Genomic DNA, 22,493 nt, shown 5'->3' on the forward strand with positions numbered 1-22,493 from the left:
GAAATGAGGAAGTAGCAACTTCCGATTTATTGTAGTGACTGTACACGCCTTAGTTTACATTGCATAGCATTGAAATAAGCGTTTGTTTTCATGCACAAAATATATTTATGGATTTTATATAAAAGTATTTATACAGTGTATATTATGTATAGCATTGAAGATAAACAGTGTTGTCTTCCTAACAAAACTATCAACACAACAAATTTACAATGTACATTTGCATCAAAATTACTGTACAATTCGAAACATTATGATTAAGCTTAGTAAACTGAGAGAATTTAAATTAAATTAAACACAAGTTACTAATGAAGTGGGTCTCATAAAGCTCAAAAATAATGGAATGAGATGTATAAAACTCAGTTATGTTTCTTTGTAATGGTCACTTTTGCTAGAGTGCCACTGTTGAGCAGGTATCTGAATGTTCATCATATTCTTGCAGCTCCAGCTTTCCGTCTCTGACCCTCCAATCCCAGCTGGGACTGCCGTCAGGAGCAGGAACGCACTGCAACCACATGCCCGACTCGCACACTTCTGTGTCCGGAGACACCAGCCGCCCGTCTAGGGTGGCCAAACTGAAGGTCCTCAAAGATATCTGTGATAAAGAAGTAAATGCTGTTTTGATGCGCCGTTTATTCTCTGCTTACATGAATCTTAATTATGTATAATTATGAAATCTCACCTGTTCACTGATTCCCACAGCAATGTGTCCGATTTTCACCTGTGGCCTCTCTCTGATCTTTAAACTCTCTCCGCTTACATCTTCAACCCATATATCCACGCCAAGACCTGCACACATACATAAATCAATACTCACAAACACATAAGCACCTGAAATTACACTACTATACTGTTGAAACTTACCTTCAAAGTAGCAAGAAGGCGTCTGATCAGTTGACACTGACCAATCCACATTGAAGCTTTGATTATCTGCGGTGCTACAGGAGGAAAAGACCCCCGAGCTTAAATCATCAGAGTCCTTTAAAACAAGAACATTGGGTGTAATTTGATGTTCTGGCACAATAACCTTCATAAAACTCATGATTCTGTCTGCAGGTTTACCTCATCACTAAGGTCTTGCTCAGAGTCACAGCAGATGGTGCAGGTGAAAGGTTGAGGTCCATGAGAATCAGGTAAACTTGTGCCTTTTTGTTCTGTGGAGAAATAAAAAAAAAATGCATAAAAAGTGCATGACATTCACGCAACTCTGTATAAGCTACATTTGCTGTTTGATGCATTTCCTAAAATGTTTGAGACACAGTATGCTGCAAAAGTGTATGTAAATCACAAGCAAAATCCTGGTGGGAAAAAAACTGAGGGAAATTAAGAACCTATTCAAGCACCTAAACCTATTATTTTCCTTATCCACAGAATCAGATTGGTAAATGGAAATGCTGAACAGTCAAAATAAAGGTTTCAAAAGGGAGTTTTCACAGCAGTGCCATAGAAGAACCATTTTAGCTTCCAACAAGAAGCTTTTATTGAACAGTTCTTAAAAGAACATTTTTTCTTAGTGTGAAGAACTTTTAAAAACCCAAAGAATCTTTTTTTACACTATAAAGAACTTTTGTGGAATGGAAATGTTCCATGGATGTTTAAGATTGTTCGTTGAACCATAGATGCCATAGAACCTTTATTTTTAAGTGTTGTTGATCAAGGATGTTGATCCATGAACATATCCGACGTGGCAAAATCATGGTCCTCGAGTTACTAAGATAACATTATTTACACACCGCTGGTGATGTATGACGGATTTCTCCAATCATTTAGTTTGCTTAAACCCCGCCCCTCCACAATCTACTGAATTCATTTTTTACTGCCACGCCCCCATCTCGATATCCAATCGAAAAACTAATGCATAAAACCAAGTCCCGCCCTAACTTTTTTTTTTTTGGTGTTTCATTTGGATGTACATCAGTCACTGTCGTATGGCTTTAGAAGACTTGGAATATACACTTTAAAAAAATAAAGATTCCAAAAGGGGGGTTTTGCAGTGATGCCGTAGAAGAACCATTTTTGGTTCCCCAAGGAACCTTTCAGTGAAACATTCTTAAAAGAACATTTTTTCTAGGTGTGAAGAACTTTTTCCTACTATAAAAAACATTTTGTCCAATGGAAATGTTCCATGAAAGTTAAAGGTTCTTCATGGAACCATAGATGTCAATAAAGAACCTTTATTTTTAAGTCATGTGGACTGCTGCTTTTCCACATTCACTTTCATTGTTTATTTCACATTCTTTATTTCAGTGCATAGAAGAAAGAAATCAAAGACGAAATGGACAGATATTTAGTTTGAATCAAATCAATCACACACACAACAAACAACAACTCACCACTCTCCCTCAGCATGACCGACTCTTCTTCAGACTCCGAATAGCTGTCTTCGCTCTGCAGTTCAGCTTCTTCTGGGCGATAAAGTGTCTGGAGCTGTAGAAACGGTTCCCACTCCTGCGCCCAATCGCTGCCAAGCTCTCGAAGGCTCTCCAAATCACTCTCCACCTCTTCATCGTCCACAACGCTTCGGATCTCTCCATCCCAGCTCTCTGATTCCTCTAAAAGACTTCTGTCATATTCACCGCATCCCCCAAACACAACTCTTTTTTCAGTGAAATGATCAGTTTTGCTTTCTTCAGCCACCGTTTGATCTGTCACTTTGACATTTTCACTGATCTGCGATGTGTCTTCATCAGATTCGAGCGCTCTGTCATCTTCTGAAAAGTTTTGTTCCTCGTTATTTTCCTCCTCACCCCAGTATCTGTCCATCCAGCTGCTCATCTTGTCTCTTCTTAGTCTGTTCATATCTGCATCTTCATCCCACTCGCTCTCCTCCGCCGTGGAGTCAGAATCATCCTCGTTTGGTGCCGTCTGCCTCCATGTGCTCACCCAGTGGATTGTGGGTGCTGAGAGGTCTTCTGGGAAGCCTGGAGGACTTGTTTTCACTGGAGTTTCCGTGATGGATGGGACAGGCGTCTCATGCAGGTTCACATCCGGACAGTCCTCGAATGCAGATGCTGAATGCTGTTTAGCTGATTCCTCAGGACCAGAGAGCACACATACTATATATATGCACAAAATCAAGAGTTTGGGGTCAGTAAGATTTTCAAATGAATATTTTATTCAGCAAGGAAGCATTAAATTGATCAAAAGTGACAGTAAAGTCATAATGTTGCATATTATTTCTATTTCAAATTAAACTGAACTTTCTGTTTATCAAAGAATTCTGAAAAAAAAAAAAAGTGATCATGGTTTCCAAAGAATATTAAGCAGCAGAACTATTTTCAATATTAATAATAATAAGAAAAGTTTCTTAAGCAGCAAATCAGCATATTAGAATGATTTCTGAAGGATCATGTGATACTGAAAACTGGAAAATTCAGCTTTGATCATAGGATTCAAATAGAAAACTGTCATTTTAAACTGTAATAATATTTCACAATTTTACTGTTTTTACTGCATTTTTGATCAAATAAATGCAGCTTTGCTGAGCATAAGAAACTTCTTTCATGTAAATATTAAAAAAAAAACGTACCAATCCCAAACATTCAAATAGCATTGTAAAGTGTTATTTATGTTATACACATTTCATCACATTTTTTAACCATCCAAAAACAGTTTGCACCTGTTCTGAGTGCTTTCACAGTCTTTTGAAGCAGTTCTGATGCCGAATGTCTCTCTCTCGGCTCCTTAACCAGTCCCCCTTTGATGACATCACAGGTCAGCGGGTCACAGTCAGATGGAATCTCCCATAAAGGAGGCGGCTCACTCACAATCTGACAGTCAGAACACATTTCATACAGTAGACATACACAGTAGAGTCAAAAGCAGTCCTATTCCTTAAAATAGTCCTCATAAAGAATGAGGAGGTGTGGGAAACTTCTGGCTGATAGTGTATCTAAAGTGACACACACAGACTGTGCGCTCACTTCACCTTCAGATAGAGAGGATGAGGGTAATATCGCGTCCAGGGCTGGTGTCCGTTGAGCATGTGCAGTAACATACAGCAGCTGCTCCAGACGTCAGCTTTAGCAGAGCGAGGATCACCCCTCGCCACCTCCGGCGGCATATGAGACTCAGTGCCACGCAGAATGTTCCCTGCACACACCACACACACACCATAAATCACGCTTCATAGTAGACATGCATGCTGTGTGTGTGTGTGTGTGTATAGGCACCTCTGAAGGTTTTGGTGCTGTATCCACCCTGATTGAGTGTCTCAGAGAGTCCAAAATCACAGAGGAAACACTGTCTGCCATCCTCAGACAGCAACACGTTGTCAACTACACACATGAAATCAACGTATGAATGATATCAGTGTTTTTTTTTTGTGATTAAATAATTCATAATAATGGTGTTTCTTGAAAACACACACATTACGCATGCGACATGTATATATTGTGGCAGTTTGGACATTGAATTTTTATTTTTGATTGAATTTTGATCTTAATCCCTTGTTTAAAGGTGTGAAATTGGTTTTGATCAGTTGTTTTGAAATTTTGTTAAAACTGGGTCACAGAGCGACGGATGCATTGATAATAATCTCATGGATATAATCAACAGTCAATAAATAATTGATAATAAATAAATGGCCGATATTAGAATTCTTTAAAAATATATATTACGATATTAAAATGATGTTTTTAAAAAAAAAATATTGTATTTCTGGTCAAAATGTGAAATATATGTTGGAAACAGCTTTTTCAAATATAAAATATTTTCATTTACAATTTGTAATTTTATTTGCAATGCCAAATTATATTACAAAATGTACTATAATGGGCAAGAAAAGACATTTCTCATCTTTAAATATATTTTGAGTAAATGCAAAATGTTTTTTAAATAAATATTTAAGACAATATAAAAATTGACACATAAAACTAAATAAAACATAATACATAAAGATAATAAACGCTGCTCAAAAATATATGATAATATATAACTAACTGTACCAAAAATGTCTATTGAAATGTTTTTATTTATATATTTATAAATATAAATGTATATATTACAAATATTTATAAATATGATTATTTTATATTATATTAGCAATATATTTTTAATATATTGTACTCATATTATAATCATATTTTGTATTTGCATTTTAGTAGTTTAAAATATATTTTAAAAAAATAAATGAAAGTATTTTTTCCAGTATGGGCTATCGAAATGAAAAATAAAACATTAAAAATGAAAATCAGTTTAAATGCTACAAGTAAATTTATCAATTTGAAGTAAGCATTTCATGGCAAAGGTAAGGTAAGAGCACCAAAACTCTTGAAAACACACATATTATACATCTATATATTGTTCCAGTCAAAAATTTTACAGATATCAACACACAAATGATATCGTGGCACAATTAGTGATTTTTTTTGTGATGAAAATCCATGACAATGACCATGCCGCTGACCTTTGACATCCAGGTGTACGACGTGTCTGCTGTGCAGGTGCTGGAGAGCCTGCAGGACCTGAGAATGATAATACAGAGCCAGCTCTTCAGACAGACGACCCTTCACTCTCAGCAACTGAGCTAAAGAACCTGGAAAGAGAGAATTTATTGGTTCAAATATGATTTGATTTTCTTTTTGAGGCATCCATTGGTAGAAGCAATCACCTCTTTTCAGGTCCATGAAGAGAATCACATTGGGTCCTTCTCTCACGGCCCCATACAACTGGAGGACACGAGGAGACTCCATCCTGCTCCACGTTTCCACTTCCTCCCACCTAAAACTACAAAGGGGAATCTTCACAAGAGAGCAATGCATTGGATCAGTTAGGAAATAATCAGAGAGTCACAGGTTTTCTTTCAACAACTTTGCATGCAAGAATATGTAGAGATGTGCATGCAGAAATATTTAGGCTTATTAATTATTTGGATAAGAAATGGATATTCACCTTTTTGGCGGCACATGTAAATCCTGTTTGTTTGTCCCGAATGCTGAAGACGTCTCCATATGAGCCGTTTTGAATGTGACGGAGAAATGAATATTCACGACCCTCTCGATATTCTGAGTTCTTGACCTGGAGGAACTAAGAAATGATGTTCACCATGAAAACTGCAGTAAATTATGAGTTTATTGGAAATATATACATAAAATAGAATAGTTTAGTTGCCTAAGATTTACCAAAAATAAGTAAATAAAATCAGAACCTTTTTTTGTAATTTTGTTAAAACTGGATCACGGAGTGAGGAATGCACCAATAATAAAATATGGATATAATAATTAATAAAATGATGATATTACAATTATTTGAAAATATATATTACATTTTTAAATATATATATTTATTTCTGACTAAAATGTATTTTAAATATAAGCTGTAAACAGTGCCGCTTTTTTAAATTGAAAACACCTTTAAATGCTGAAATGTATTATCAAATATACTACAATGGGAAATTGGAATTTTCAGTCTTAAAATACTTTTTGAATAAATGCAAAATGTATTTTATACACACACACACACACACACACACACACACACACACACACACACACACACACATATATATATATATATATATATATATATATATATATATATAAAACATTAAATTAAAAATATATTATATGAAAAATGTATATATTAAAAATAAATATATATTTTTAAATATATAACACAAATATATGAGGAAACATAACTAAAACTTATCTTAAACTTATGTAAATATGTTTTTAAATATATATTAGCACTTTATGTTGAGGATAGTTTGAAACATTTAAAAATGTATGTTTTGCTGTATTGGGTTGTCAAAATTAAAAATAAAACATTAAAAACTCAAATCGATCAGCTTAAATGCTAAATGTATAAATCGAGTACATTTATAAATTAAATAAAGCTATAAATTAAAGATTAACTTAAGTAAGATTAAGTGAGTATCATATGGCAAAGGTTATCTAAATGTAAAAATATGGTAAATGAGCATGAGCAATTAAAAATCCAATATCAGGCAATACCTTATAATTTTTTCCCAATTCATGTACATATATAAATATGTATATTTATATCTTGTCAATTGTAAATCTGCATTAATGGCTTTAGTCACACACCTGCTTGGGGTGGAACAGAAACCCCTCGTTTACATTCATTTTCTCCGTGTCTTTCTCCTGCGTCACTTCTTTAATCATTTCACAGAAAAATTCAGAGAAATGCCGGCGGTCCATTTGAGTCACGACTGCACCCCTCAGTTCACCTGTATCCCGTCTGGAGCAAAAAGACTCAGAATCGCTCTCAGTGTCTCTGCAGACGTCTTCAACTACATCCCAGCAGTCAAAGCAGCCCTCAGACCCTGGCAGAAACACTTCAGGCCATCCATCTGGACATGTTATTTCACCGAGAGCCTCTAAATGGCAGCCGTCTGAATCCGAGCTGCTGGTTTGTCTGTCTGTGTTACAGTAAGAGTCGTGGTCGGCGGTGTAACATGAACTCTCAGAGCCCCTCTCCGCTTTGGCTGGACTGTAACCCTGCTCGGTTTCTCTCCATTCCCAGTCTGTATAAATACAAGTCAAGTCAAAGTCATCTAGTAAAGACCCAAAGTGACCAGCGTTCAATCTGGAACCTGCAATAGCCGCTGTACTGTAAGCAGACATGTATAAATCCCAATCTGAGTCTTCAGATTCTTCCTCAAAGCAGTCTCGTTCAGTTTTGACAAGGGGATTGTGGGTAATACAGTCTCCTGGAGTAGTGCAACAGGAAGAGTCGCATCCTTTGATGCTTTCAGCGTAAATATATGCAAACTCAGAGTCGAGGTTTGGTTCCACAGCGTCAGATATCAAACTGCGAGACTCAAAGGTCGAAGGAAAGTTGACCTCCAGCTTGTGAAGGCAGAGACGGGAACCACCAGCATCTTGAGGACATTTCCACAGATGGAGATCTGGAGTGACCTGCTGAGGTCGGGATAATCGCTCTGGAGTTGAGGAGAACACGTCTTGATCTTTGGAGCATCTTGAGGACCCCCTGGTCTTCTGGTCAGAAATGACTGGAGATTTTCTGATCATTCTTGCTCTGTCTTTTCTACACGTCTCCCTTGTTTTCACCGTGTCTTTAACCTCGGTTTGGTGTTTCCTGTGACGTTTTCTGAAGCAGCAAGCAGTAGATTTCTTCTCTCTTTCTGCATCTGACCTATGAATTACCATGGTAAACAAAGCAGATCAGTGAATTCATAAACCTGTCGTTTAAATAAGTAAATGGAAAGAATCACATTGTGCAAACCTGCTGCTGATGCACGACTGGATGTTGTTGTCTTCTTTACCTGTAAAGCCAGACGTTTGATATTCCTCACCTCAAAATACATGTAAAACATCACTTAAAACATATAAATATTAACACATAAACTAAATATACAAACTACAATGGCTTCCACTATATCGTCCTTTAAACAACACACATTCTGTCATAAAAAAATGAAAATAAAACTATTAAAAATTGTTTTCATTATTTGAAAAAAGCTGAAATAAAATAAAACAAAAAGTTAAGAATTTTTTTTTATATATATAAAAATTAGGAATGCTGCCTTGGCAACTAACTGAAATAAAATAAGTTGTTGTTTTTAAATGTATTTAAAAAAAGTTTAAGTTTTTGAAAATTTCTAAAATAAAAATAATAATAACAAAAATGGCAAAATCACATAACAAAATGATTCCAACAAACTAAAATTAAAATCAACTGAAAATATATTTAAAAAATAATTTTAAAATAAACTTATGTTTAAGCTGTTGTTTTTAAGTGTATAAATAAATTTTTAAAGTACTAAAATTACAAATAAAGTTAAACAGTAAAATAAAAAATGATTTAGGCATGTAACAAAATTACTAAAATTTAAACAAATTTAAAAATAAACGTATTATAAAATGGGATTGCATTATTTTTATGTCTATAAATAAGTATGTTTTTAAAAAATAAATTATTAATTTTTTTAAATCAAACTAAAATTTAAAAAATAAAGGTGAATAGAAATATTAAAAACATAATACAAATAATAAAAGCACATAACAAAATTACAACATTTTTAACTGAAGTTAAAATGAAAACTGAGCCTCTAAAAATTATAATTAAAATATTAGTAAATAGCTACTAAGTAAATATACTAAAACAGCACAGACATTTTTAAAAAAGAGAACACCGTAAAAATTAAAAGTTCCAAAAAGATTTAAATCCCAATCCCTCAAAATAACCTTGTTACGACATGCTGATCTGATGAGCCTATAATGTAACATCAAGAACGTTTTTAATCTCCATAAAAAGCCGTAGCCAGCTAAATGAATCTTGGTAGAAAGTTCCTGCCAAGAACCACTGACGAGCCTTCACTGTGTGAAAAAGTGATTGACATCCTCTCTTGAACTCATTAACCTCTAAAGCGGCTGACCTCTCTCACCCCTCGACACGATGTCTGATATTCCAGTGTCTTCTGCACCCGCTGCCTGAGGTTCCTCCAGAGCTCTTGGCTGGAGATCAGGCTCTTCTCCACACTCTGTGTCTGACGTTGAGGTCCGTTCATCCAGATAAGCCAGTGTGGACACCTCAGTAAGCCTGCTGGAGTCAGTCATGGTCGGTATGGCCATTCCTCCGTCCCCTCAACTGAAAACATCAACAGAATTGCAGCTCAGTAAGAGAATTGGGGCAGATACCAAGCTTTTTAGGTGGGAGAAACCTGAAGCCATCATTTTGCTCACACTTCCTGATGTACACACACACTGTTGATTGGAGAGCAGTTGCTGAGGTGTATTAATAGCAGTGACATTTTGGCTCGTTTGAAGCTGCATGTCTCCCGCTTCCCTTCAGCTGTCCCACTTTCTCACACCGGATCGTTTATCAGAGTCCAACATTCTTGCAATTTTTGTCGGTCTCTTTGCCTTCTCCATCTTGAATTTTGATTTCCACTGAGTGTTTGCAGTAGTTAAACTTTCAGGCAGTGATTGAGCTCCTTCAATACCTCAGTATAATCACACATGCTCAGAGTGCCTTCATTACATACAGCATTCACACCATTCACAGTCAACACACTCAGGATAGTTATGCAACAATTTACACAAAAGTTTGGGGTCGGTAAGATTTTATTTGAGTTTATTTAGTTTACTAGTTTATTCGTTTATTTTAGTTTATATTATTATTTTTTTTTTTTATATTTAATTTTTTTGTATTATAAATTAGTATTTTCATTCAGTAAGAATGATTTACACTGTTCAAAAGTGACCAAAAATAATTATTATTCACTAAATTTTGAGAACTAAAATAAGAGAAATAAAAATAAAAAATTAAGCTAAATAGGATTTTAAAAATATATATTAAACACTAAAAATAAAAATGACAACAGCACATAATTACTAAAACCTAAAACTAAAATGACAGTATACTATATGAATACAAATTAAAAAAACATAAAATGTAAATAAAAACAATGAAAATAAACAAATAAATAATTTCAGTAAACAGTAAATGAAAAGACAAAATGATAAAACAAATATAAAACAAACAAATAATGAAATAGTAAACAAAAAGTAAACCATAAATAAAAATAAACTAAAAATATAAATAAATATAAAATACTAAAAAAATTGTAAATAAATTTATATATATATATATATATATATATAAACAGTAAAAGAAACAAACACAGTGATAGTGATGCTTCCTTTAGTAGGCATCACTAATAATATACTGAATTTATTTATTTTTTTAAATGAAAATCTAAAAAAAATTAAAAATAATAAATATAATATTAGTAATATTGAACGATACTGAAAACAAATAATGCCATTTTTTTAATTTAAATTAATACTTTTATTCAGCAAGGATGCATTAAATGTATCAAAAGTGATAGTAAAGACATTTATACTATAACAGATTTCCGTTTCAAATAAATTCTGTTGTTTTAAACTTTATATTCATCATAAAGAATCCTTTTCTACAAAAATATTAAAGATTACTGAAGGCTCATGTGACACTGAAGACTGGAGTAAGGATGCTGAAAATTCAGCATTTCCTCGCAGGAATAAATGACCCTTTTTTTTAATCATATAAACACAGCATAGGTGAGCATAAGAAACTCATCAACCTCAAACTTTTGAATGGTAGTATAACCCCACACATGCATTTGTATTTAGTTTCTATCTATTTTTACGAACCCACTCGTTTTAGTTCAGCTTACACCGGTGTGTTATGTTGTTCCGGTCAGGTGTTGTGTAAGTTGCGACACAAAATGTCAACATACCACAAGAAACAGCCAGGAAAGGCTTCTGGAAACCTGCAAACTTTCTCCAAAACAATCTTGTTTTCTTCCTGGAGTCAAACACACTCAGCAGAAGTCGATATTTTAAGCTCTTGTGTGGCTTCAGCTGAATGGTAACAGTGTTACAGCCGGTCTGAGCGAGACTCAAACACATGCAGAAGACGAGCTGTGAAACATGACTCCATCAAGCAGCAGCCATCTGGAATATCTGTGTCAGCCTCTCGGATTGGTCAAATGCATTTACATGATTTCTTAAAAACAAACTTTTCCATCTTTTAGAACTTTTTCTCATTTTTATTCTGTGTTTACCATTTAACAGACTTACAGGATATTCTTCCTCCAATAGTTGTAAAAATTCAATGGCATTGCAGAGATGGATCTGCCAATCTGCTCCATGGAAACCACACAGAGTTTATCAAAACAGTCTGATGAGACATGAATGAGTCAACGTGCCATTTACTTGAAAAGTATTTAATTTCAGCGTTTTTTTTTTTTTCCAGGTATAATTAACCAAAAAAAACAAACAAACAAATCCACTTCAACAAAAAAACAGGAAGAAAAAAAAAAAACAACAACTCATTCTGTCACAGGTAATCATCTAGATTAATTTGACCCTTCAGTAAATATTAAAATGAGATAAATAGACAAAACACAAAAGCACCTATAGCAAATGTTGAGAATGACACTTGAATTTGAATATGAATGCTTTCAGCCATTTGAAAGATTTTTAGGAATACACAGACACCTTGGAACAATTAAAAAAAAAAAAAAGCAAACAAAGTTTTGACATTCAGTTTTGAATCTCAGTAGCTTTTCTTACTTACGGTTGGTGTATGTCATTGTAATCATGGTAATATAATTCAAAATATATCGAAGTCAACATCCTACTAACATTTATGATATTATAATGTGTCATTTAGCCTCCAATTATCACTTTGATGTTTTTGGCAAATTTCAGTTCTGCTAAAATCACTTCTACAGTCACTCTATATGTCTTTAACACTGAACTTCAGCCTATAAAGTGAATTACTAGCATTTGAAATGTGCCCTGGTTTCCTTTTAACATAAATTGATTTAAATCAAAAACTAAAAAAAACAAACAAAAAAAAAAAAGTCTCTCAATGTATCCTGCCTAAATATAAGGTTCAGCACGTTTTTATCCCAGTAAAAAACTAAACATTAAAAAAAGCTTGACCCATAGTCCCTTGTCCGAGGAGGGCAATCAGGGCATCTTAAAAACAACACTTTATGCAGCATGTAGCAAGTCTGAGAGCTTGTGTGTGTGTGTGTGTGTGTGTGTGTGTGTGTGTGTGTGTGTGTATGGATATATATGCGTGTTATGGGCATGTGGTTCAGTGTCAGTCTCTGGTTCTTCATTTAAAGAGCATTCTCCCACCACATGGATGTGGAGGCTTTAGTGCAGCCTTGGACTTCTGAGTCACATTTGTATCCCACAGGGCAACAGTGCTTCATGTCTTCACAGCAGACTGCCTACGAAAAAAAAAAAAAAAAAGAGCAACAATCGGTTTAGTGTTTGCATGTTTTAAAGAATACTGCTATCAGTAGTAAAGATTTCACTTAATAATTGTATGCAATTTTCTGTAAACACAATAATAAATAATGTAAAATTCAGCAAACAATTACAAAGTAAATACAAATAACATAGGTAATTTGTTCAAAGTTAATAAACAAAAATAATTCAAACATTAAAAAAAAAAAAGCAAAATAAAACTATTTCAGTAAACAGTAAATAAACAATATAAATAATTAAATAAACATTTAAACAAATCAAAAAGATAAATAAAATCTGAATAGCAATAATAAAACAAATAGTAAACAAAAATGTTATTTCAGTAAATAATAAATAAACTAAATATATAAATCTAAACTAATAAAGAAATAAACATTAACTTTGGTAAACAATAAATAAAAAGGAGTTAAAATAAATAATATTTTGCCCATACATACACACATAGCCATTAGTGTAAAATTACTCCACCTAAACATAGTAGCCTGATAAAAATGGCAAAAAAAAACAAAACCATCAACCACCAATTACCGCTTTTTATCAACAACCAAATATCTATACGTGGCAGCCCTGATATGTGTTACCTCTTTATATGGGCAGCAGGCCCATGTGGAGTCTGATAGTCTACAGCAGCTCTGTGTCTTTGAGCAGCGTGTGGATGCGTCACACAGCACCTCCTCTTCTGAACGAGTGTCAGTGTGTGTCTGTAATCGTGTCAGAGGAACACTGTGCAAACCGAATGCTTTAACACAGGTTCCAAACTCGAGGTCGCAGGTGTAGCCCTGTGGACAGCAGTGCTCATGATCCTCACAACACACCGCCTGCAGAGAGAAAACATGCAAAACACATGAACAAACCCCGAGCTACTCAAACCAAATTCAGAGTCAGACAGAAAAACATCCACAAGAGCATTCAGAGCAAAAATACACAACTGCGTAACAAAAAAAAAAAAAAAAAAAAAAACTCACCTTGACAAGCGGGCAACAGCCCCATTGCCCTGTTGGTAATTTACAACAGGTAGTACCAGATGCACAGCTGGTCGTCGAGTCGCACTTCACATCTTCATCTCCAAACAGCACCTTGGACCCCTTTAGGACCCTGGCCTCTTGTTTTGTGAACCAGGGGATCTCATGGTAGGCTTTAGAGCAGGATGTTTTCTTCTCATTACATGTGTAGCCGTTAGGACAGCAGTGATCTCCATCCTTACAACACACCGCCTTCAAAGAGAGGATATGAGAATTGCATTCATAATGGAGCACTATACTGCCTACTATTGTTTTGTATGTAAAACAGTACTCAATAGGCAACAAAAAAGGTTTCAAATGGCAACATGCTACATCATGTTGCATGTTTTATTCAGCAGTTATCATCTGATTAAAATGCAAAAAAAAATTAAATAAAAAAACCAATAACTTTAACAAATATCTAAAGAAAAAAAACAAATAACTAAAAACCATAACAAAATAAACAATACTACTTTAATAATTAAATTTGAATACCTAAATCAAGTACTCAAATAACTATAAAACAACAAACAAAATGTCTAAATAAAACAATAACTAAAAATACCTAACAACCATAAAATTATTATTAAATATTTAATACTACTTTAACTCGCTAAATTTAAATAACTGAAACTATTCAATTGAATAAATACCTAAACAAAACAACAAATCAAATCATTCAACTAAATTCTTAAAAACATACAACCTTAATAAAATCAAAATAATAAAATACTGTAGTAGTATAGTATCAATAAATGAATCCGAGTTTACTCATTTGTGATCATTTAAGGCTTACATGTGGCAATTACATTGTATTAAATCCTGAATGAGTGAATGGTTTTATATTATAATATTTAATATTATATACCCTAATATTTGCATGTCTGACCTTTGGCAGCGGACAGCAGCCCCACTTGCCGAGGTTGTTCATGAAGCAGCATGTGTCGTCTTTCGGACAGCTGGTGTGAGTGTCACACATGTGTCTGTCCACTGGAGTACGATCATCGGACTGCTTTAGTGCAGACTGTTTCCTGAACCAGGGCATGCTGGGAAGGCCAGGACGTACACAGGTTTTGTGAGTCAAGTCACACTTGCATCCCTGAGGACAGCAGTGCTCCTGATCGGCACAGCACACAGCCTGCGACAACCAATTATCCACACAGGCAGCAATTTATTACAACTCAATGGATTTCAATAGATTTTGGCATTTATGCCATTAAAGTGCAAGCATGCTCTTGTTATATTGCTGTAGGTCTAAACTCTTATTGCTAAATGTTTGTACCTGTGGCATAGGACAGCAGCCCCATGACCCCGAGGTTAGTTTACAGCAGGTTGTTCCTGTTGGACACAGTGAAGTGTCGTCACAGTTTTGGTTCTGTGACGGCAGGCTCACTGCGGCGATCTTCTTCACCAAAGGCACAGAAAAACGACCCTGATCGTTGGCACTGTCACAAGTGCTGGCGGCCAGATTACACACAGTATTGTGAGGACAACAATGGAGATGATCCTCACAGCACACTGCCTAGAAGTTGAAAATTATATTTAAAAATAAAAAAAATAAAAGTATAAATGAATAAAATGTTTTTTTAGTAAAATAAGTTTCAACTAATGTTTGAAATTTTCCTTCTAAAATGAGTATTTTTCTCAGGCTCCCATGTTTATGTTCAGTTATTTTGCTTTAATAGCAATGACAAGAACCTATTCATTACCATTAATTTGACATTACTAAACCTACACATAGGAGCATGATAAAAATGCTTATAACACTTAGAGGCTTTTGGATATATGGATATAAAATAATTGATATTATGCAAAAATAAAGCAAACTAAATGTAAAATAGACTTTTTTACTGTATATTTAGAAAATAAAGTAAAACCAAATGAAATTAATAAAAATATTAATAAACAAATATAAAACAATTACATACATACATCTAAAATCCTTTCCACAGATAACCAAGTTACAAGCAATAGCAGAAAATAAATACAATAGAACAAAGACACAAGTTCAATAAACAGTGCTTTTCAGGTTTTTCTGCTCAGTCTAAAAGAAATTTTGGTAACACTTATTTCCATAGTCCACTTTAGACATTCTACTAACAGTAAGTAACTTGGCAACTACATGTCAGCTAGCAGTCATTAGAGTATTAGTAGACTGTCTGCTTAATATCTTCTAACAATTTTGATGGGTCCACAACATACTTGCAAAGTTTCTCATAGTCAGTATGTCAACTTATTCTACTAACCCTAAACATACCCTACTGAGAGTTAGTAGACATGTAGATGCAAATTAATGAGAATTAGTTGACATGTAATTGACACAGTTACTTAGTTAGAAGAATGTCTAAAGTGGCCTATCGAAATAAAGTGTAACCAAAATTCTCAGGTATGCCACAGAAATGTAATAATCAAACGTAAAATAACTGCATAGTCTTCACAGTATAAATTAAACCTAAAAGATTTAGTCAGGAGCAGTGAGCACTTGTATTTTTCTTTGACAGCGTTTGCTTTCACTTTAAGAACGAAAGCATGGATTTAAATTTAGGCTACTGATAAACATGCGTTTCTTTCTCAACCGTTTACGTTAAGACATATGCCTAACCGACTGCGTTTACTAGGATATTCGCCAAAACATGCATTTTGATCTAATTTTGTCTGCATTTATTCATCTATGCACAAAAAAGCGGAAGAGAGCTCAATTTAGTACTCGCGCGGTGTAGACGCGGCAGTCTGTGTGTGCTGAAAACTTCTCACACAGCACTCGACTGTTCCGCAAACAATCCCGAGCATCTTTTATGCTCACCTTGTGCCTTCGGGCAGTCCTAATATTGAGTCCTGATACGGGAGTTTGAACGAGAATGCACGCTTTGGCAGTAATGCACAGACAGACATTATGTGAAAATGTGGACAGTGCCAAAATAAAGGTGCCAATTATACTATAGATATCGATGCATCATATCTTCAGACATCGTATCGATCCATATCGATGAATTGTTACACCCCTAATATACATTATAAATTACAGTTTTACCAATAAGCATGTTTGTTAAAATGAGAAAGAAAAAGTATTTACTTGTGGCAGAGGGCAGCAGCCCCATTTTCCAGATGAGAGTCTGCAGCAGGTGGAACCATCGGGGCACAAAGACGTCTCATCACATTTCTGATTGGATGAAGCTATTGGAAAAGTGGGCACCTTTGCCATCCAGGATATAGACACTGAAAGGTCAGCAGGGTCATCACAGGTGCCTGCCACGAGGTTACACACCGTGTCCTCTGGACAGCAGTGAATGTGGTCCTCACAACATACCGCCTGGAGGTGAGGACAACATTAATCCAAACACTATTTTATGTTTTCCTTCAATAAAAATTGAAGATTTTATCTCACAAACTTTTGTTTGGGGCTGGGTTTTCACATGCATGAATGATACTGGGCCACAATCAACCCGAAGCGGATTTTAAAATAAAGCTGACAACTTAAATACCTTTGGTAAAGGGCAACAAGCCCAGGTGCTTTCTTGTGTTTTACAGCAGGTGGTACCACCAGCACACGCTACCGTTTCATTACAGGGAACTACTTCTGCAGACAGAAAGAGCGATAAAAAGATGGACTGATGCACACTCTCGAACCAAGAGGGCAAAACTTTACATTTCAACACACACTGATGATGGATGCCATGATACAGAATGGTCGGCGCTTTAATTGTACAAAGATAAAATAAATGGATGTTTACCTTCAGGCTTCAGGGAAGTGGCTGGGATCTTAGTGGCCATTTTTACCATGACGCCATTGGCTGACACGCACATACTATGAGCAATGTCACAAGTCGTGGCCTCTGGGCAGCAGTGCACATGATCAGAACAACACACAGCCTACAGTAAAAACACATTTATGCTTGTTAATTCTGTCTTACAGAGAGTAAAATGCATGCAAACCTACAGAAAAATTATTAAATACATGCAGACAAATATGAAGCACCTTTGGCATCGGGCAGCATCCGTAACTTCCGGTATCTAGTTGACAGCATGTTGTATCATCCAGACAAGTGGAAATCTTATCTGGACAGATCACTGCCCGCATAAACACACACACACACCACAAAATCATCAGGTGTCAGTTAACAGACACTTGATGAATAATACATAGAAATAAATAATACATAAAATGGATCAATGGATAAACACTATTGGTGTCTTACCATCTCTAATATCACTGGAGTCTTTAGGTGGAGCAACTGCAATTACATAAATGCAACAGCAAATCAGCATATTAGAATGATTTCTGAAGGATCATGTGACACTGAAGACTGGAGTAATGACGCTGAAAATTCAGCTTTGAATCACAGGAATAAGTTATATTCAAATAGAAAACAGTTATTTTAAATTGTAAAAACATTTCACGATATTACCGTTTTTACTGTATTTTTAATCAAATAAATGCAGCCTTGGTGAGCAGAAGAGACTTCTTTAAAAACATTACAAACCCTTACCAACACAACTTTTGAATGTTCCCATATGGCAGACAATATGCAATATAAAGCATAATGCAGTTCAATTCTAATGAAATCTGAGAAACTCATACCTGGTTTCCTCTCCGATGGCTTCCTGCGACGGGCAGCGAACTTCCTCCAGAGTGGGGAGGGTCCGTATGTTGCCGACACACACTTTGAATGCTCGAGGTCACATTTAGTTCCCTGAGGACAGCAGTGTTGCTTATCTTCACAGCACACAGCCTAAACACACACAAGGAGAAAGACAGACAAATGTAAACATTACTATGTACATGTAACAACATTCCAGAACAGAAAGATATTCAAACAGGGGATATACATCTTTCATAGGACAGCAGCCCCAGCTCCCATCAGGCATCTGGCAGCAGGTGGTATCGTCAGGACACTCAGACTCCTGATCTGGACAAATAACTGCTTGCTTGAATTTAAAAAAAAAAAAAAGAAAAAAAAAAAGAGCTATTTATTTCAATGCTGAATATTTACTCAAGGCTTATCTGGTTTTGTGGCTGTGCAGGTATGCGTGTTACCTGCTTTGTGGCAACTTTTTCCACCCAGTCTAAAATGTGTGTCTTGTTCACACACTTGGAGTGTACCAAGTCGCACAGAGTGCCCTGATAACAGCAATGCAAGTGATCGGAGCAGCATTCTGCCTGCAAACACACATACAAACAAGAGTCATTTGATATGAATGTGCACATTGTTTACTGTGCTTAAAGGAACAGTTCACCCCCCCCCCAAAAAAACTAAACTAATAATAAAAATAAATAAAATCTACTTACCCTCAGGCCAACCAAGATGTAGATGAGTTTGTTTCTTCATGGGAACAGATTTGGAGAAAATGTAGCATTACATATTTTAGCCAGAAGCAACAGTTTGAAGTCTTCAGTGATGGATTGGTTTCTCACAAACATGCAGCTTTTCACTTCACAAGACATTAATTGATGGACTGGAGTGGTGTGGATTATTGTGATGTTTTTATCAGCTGTTTGGATTCTCATTCTGACGGCACCCATTCACTGCAGAGGATCCATTGGTGAGCAAGTAATGCTACATTTCTCCAAATCTGTTCCATAAAGAAACTTGGATGGTCTGAGGGTGAGTAAATGTTCAGCAAATTGAAGTGTCTTTAACGAACAGCTCCCAAAAAAAAAAAAAACATCTACCTACTTCAGAAAACAAAAAGAGATGTTTTAAAGTAACATCTAAAGTAAAAAAAATAAAAAAAATCAGTCATACAAGGCTGAACTATTTGGTAGAACTATCCCTTTAATAAAGCACACATTAAAAAAGGCATTAAAAAGGAACAAAGTAAAACATTAATCTCTTAAACACTAAAAGACTTCAAAGAAATTCACATTCTATTAGTGAAGTTCCACTGTTCAAAAGTTTGCAGACAATAAGATTTTTTCTTTTAATAAAAATAAATACTTTAGCAAGGATGCAATAACTGATCAAAAGTGACAGTAAATACAAAAACAAAAAAAAACCTAAAATAAAATAAATGGTGTTGTTTTTTTAAACTGTCTATTCATTAAAGAATCCTGAAAAAAAATGTATCATAGTTTCCACACATATGAAGCAAGCAGCACAACAGTTTTTAACATTGATAATCAGAAATGTTTATTCGGCAATTAGCTTAACTACATCACGTCATAAATAAAAAAACTCAACATTTTGAATTTTTACCTCAGTATGTTTCTTCAGTGAGTTTCTTTATGCACCCCATTCAGCTCTTTTACTCATTTCATACACATTTGATTTCTCCATAAAAGTCTCTTACAAAGAGACAGGCAGCGCGAGGCTAAACAGCACGACCTTGATACCAGAAATACACTATCCATTATAATCGCCGTTTACACTGAATGTAATAAAATCTGAATAATCAGTCTCGCATTTCGATGCTTCACTGGTTATTTTTTTAATAACTTTTTTAATCAGGCACAAGTTTTAATCAAGCTATTTGTCTGGTTGGGCAAATATAATGAGCCATTTTTCAGTAAACTTGCATTAACCCATTTTAAAGTAGCTAGGAGGCTGGTTAGCTAGCTGTAGCATGGGGGAAAAAAAATCTGTCTGTCCAATGATCGTAAACAGTCACTGGGTCTGTCAGACTGGAGAAATTAAGACCCATTGAATTGGAATTTAAGACATTAAGACTTTTTAAGGCCTTTTATTAGGAAAACTTTATTTAAAGTGCCCCTATTATGGATTTTTGAAAATTATCTTTCATGCAGTGTGTAACACAGCTCTAAGTGAATGAAAACATCCTGCCAAGTTTTAAATCTGAAAGTGCACCATGTATAAAGTTATTGTCTCTCAAAAGAAAGAGTCGATCTGAATCATTGAAACGAGTCATTTTTGAAAGCCTTTTCATGTTGAAGTCAACATGAAACATTAGCATATTGCCCGCCCACTTGTTGCACACACAGACCTGGGAAAACTTGATTTTTGTGTTGGTCTGAATGAAAATGCAAATTCATTCTTTGCCACTAGGTGTCGCTTTTGGAGCAGTAAAAGCTCACAAGCACCGCTTCAAATGAAATCAACCAATCACCGCAGATTAGCGTCACGCAAAGGAGGGGTTTGGAAAAATGAATCATTGAGCGACTCGTTTGGGAGTCGTTGAGCAAATAAGATAAAAATAAATGCATATAAGAAAATGAAAGTGTTTTTTGACCTTGCATGCATGTCAACCTGTTGTTGGGGACTCCCAAAACCAAAATACAAATCTTTCATAACCCATAACAGGGGCACTTTAAGACATTTTAAGACTTTAAGGACCCACGGCCACCCTGGACCCTGAAGACTGGAGAAATTATGCTGAAAATTCAGCTTTGCATCACAGGAATTAATTACATTTTAAAATACATTCAAGTAGAAAATAGATGTTTTGAATTGTAAAACTATTTCCCAATGTTACTGTTTTTTGATCAAATAAATGCAGTTGAGCAAACTCTCTTACGTTGGGTAGCGGGCAGCAGCCGTATCCTCCTGCCGGAGTTTGACAGCAGGTGTTTCCATCTTCACACATCCCTCCATCAGGACAAATCAGAGCGCCACACACATTCAGACACACACATAATAACACTATGACACCCACACGCACCTGAAAAACAAGAAAATGGTGTTTGCAAAAACTTTAAATACATAATATAAATCCATTACTAAAGAATGTCTGGTAGAATTTAGTGAAAATTTTATTTCCATTCCATTTATATTAAATTCCACACGTCTGAGTTGAACAACAGACATAAACAAGAGTTTCTTTAAAGATGCACATTTCCCAATTTGTCGACTTATTGAGCAATACAACAGAGATAAACACTGCTGACAATCATGACAAATCGAGGTCAAGCCTGGTTGATGAACAATTGCTTCAGACTTTAGACTTACTGAAGACTATATGATATCAACATGGTAAACTGTTTGATTTCATCGGTTGTTAATAGTGCAGGCTTATCACAAAATAAGAAATATTTAGAGAACTACTACAAACTACTCACCATTATGTGTGTGATTGCTGATCCACAAAACTAATGCTCTTCAGATTTTCAGATGCAAACCCATGTACGATTTTCTCGAGCTGTAACACTAAACATTAAAAAGCATAAATAAATCACATTAAATAAGCACCGTTTAAATACTAAATAATAACTTGTAGACTAATTACTTTGTGGCATCGATTAACAAAAAAAGGCAACACTATTTGAACATTTATTTTTAATTTATGAAAACTGTCAGTGTTCAGCCACAAATGTCTTGTAATCTTGCAAAGCTTTAATGTGTGCAAAATAAACAGTTAATATATTTTAAAGCATGTCTTTGAAAAGAAGGAAGCATGTTTTTGTTTCCTCGATGATTGAAACCGTATCATTTTAAACTGCTGTTGCAATGTAACGTTGTTTCTCATCGTTTTCGACGGAAGCGCGTGGGCGACCGGAATAAACCCTAAACAAAGACTAGTTTTATTAAAAGATAAAGCACTTACCGTATTTTCACGAGGCCAGTGAAGATACCAAGGCACAAACAGATCCGGTGAAGTGGATATAACGCTGTTCTCTGCTGAATTGGACTTTATTTGTCTGTCATCTCATCACGTGACCCGAGCGTGTCACATGACACTCCGTGAGTCAGGCGTCCTGTTTTCGGTCTTTTATAATTAGGCAAAATAACTTGAACAACACCAACAGAGATGTTCATTTAGTCTACAATAACAAAATAGTTTACGTTAT

At 35.2% G+C, this 22,493-nt stretch overlaps 2 protein-coding genes and 1 long non-coding RNA gene across 4 annotated transcripts; 1 reads left to right on the top strand and 2 right to left on the bottom strand.

The window, feature by feature from the left end:
- Window positions 1-4: 4 nt before the first annotated feature.
- Window positions 5-11,426, bottom strand: LOC131532978 (uncharacterized). 2 transcript variants are annotated; one of them, XM_058764915.1, is made up of 15 exons: window positions 11,204-11,426; window positions 9,368-9,570; window positions 8,206-8,245; window positions 7,044-8,115; window positions 5,890-6,024; window positions 5,609-5,738; window positions 5,405-5,533; window positions 4,170-4,274; window positions 3,926-4,089; window positions 3,617-3,767; window positions 2,331-3,053; window positions 1,060-1,151; window positions 862-976; window positions 680-786; window positions 5-592 (listed from the first exon to the last, which is right to left on the bottom strand). In XM_058764915.1, the coding sequence occupies exons 2-15, from the start codon at window positions 9,552-9,554 to the stop codon at window positions 389-391; spliced, it is 3,354 nt and encodes a 1,117-aa protein (XP_058620898.1). In that variant the 5' UTR covers window positions 9,555-9,570; window positions 11,204-11,426; the 3' UTR covers window positions 5-388. The 2 variants fall into 2 exon arrangements, with proteins under 2 accessions (XP_058620898.1, XP_058620897.1); XM_058764914.1 differs by having other exon boundaries at window positions 9,359-9,570.
- Window positions 469-2,317, top strand: LOC131533029 (uncharacterized). The gene is made up of 3 exons (XR_009269029.1): window positions 469-605; window positions 1,054-1,130; window positions 1,369-2,317. It is a non-coding gene; the product is annotated as an uncharacterized LOC131533029 (long non-coding RNA).
- A 343-nt stretch (window positions 11,427-11,769) lies between the features above and the next one.
- Window positions 11,770-22,389, bottom strand: grnb (granulin b). Its single transcript, XM_058764932.1, has 16 exons — window positions 22,250-22,389; window positions 21,765-21,852; window positions 21,224-21,367; window positions 18,789-18,911; window positions 18,581-18,679; window positions 18,333-18,483; window positions 17,950-17,985; window positions 17,730-17,821; window positions 17,485-17,623; window positions 17,236-17,330; window positions 16,827-17,063; window positions 15,036-15,275; window positions 14,643-14,891; window positions 13,718-13,966; window positions 13,334-13,570; window positions 11,770-12,712 (listed from the first exon to the last, which is right to left on the bottom strand). Exons 2-16 carry the CDS (start codon window positions 21,765-21,767, stop codon window positions 12,599-12,601), a joined length of 2,208 nt encoding a protein of 735 aa, XP_058620915.1. The 5' UTR covers window positions 21,768-21,852; window positions 22,250-22,389; the 3' UTR covers window positions 11,770-12,598.
- Between the last annotated feature and the right edge of the window lie 104 nt (window positions 22,390-22,493).

Source organism: Onychostoma macrolepis, chromosome 24 (assembly GCF_012432095.1).
Source record: "Onychostoma macrolepis isolate SWU-2019 chromosome 24, ASM1243209v1, whole genome shotgun sequence".
Lineage (NCBI taxonomy): Eukaryota > Metazoa > Chordata > Actinopteri > Cypriniformes > Cyprinidae > Onychostoma > Onychostoma macrolepis.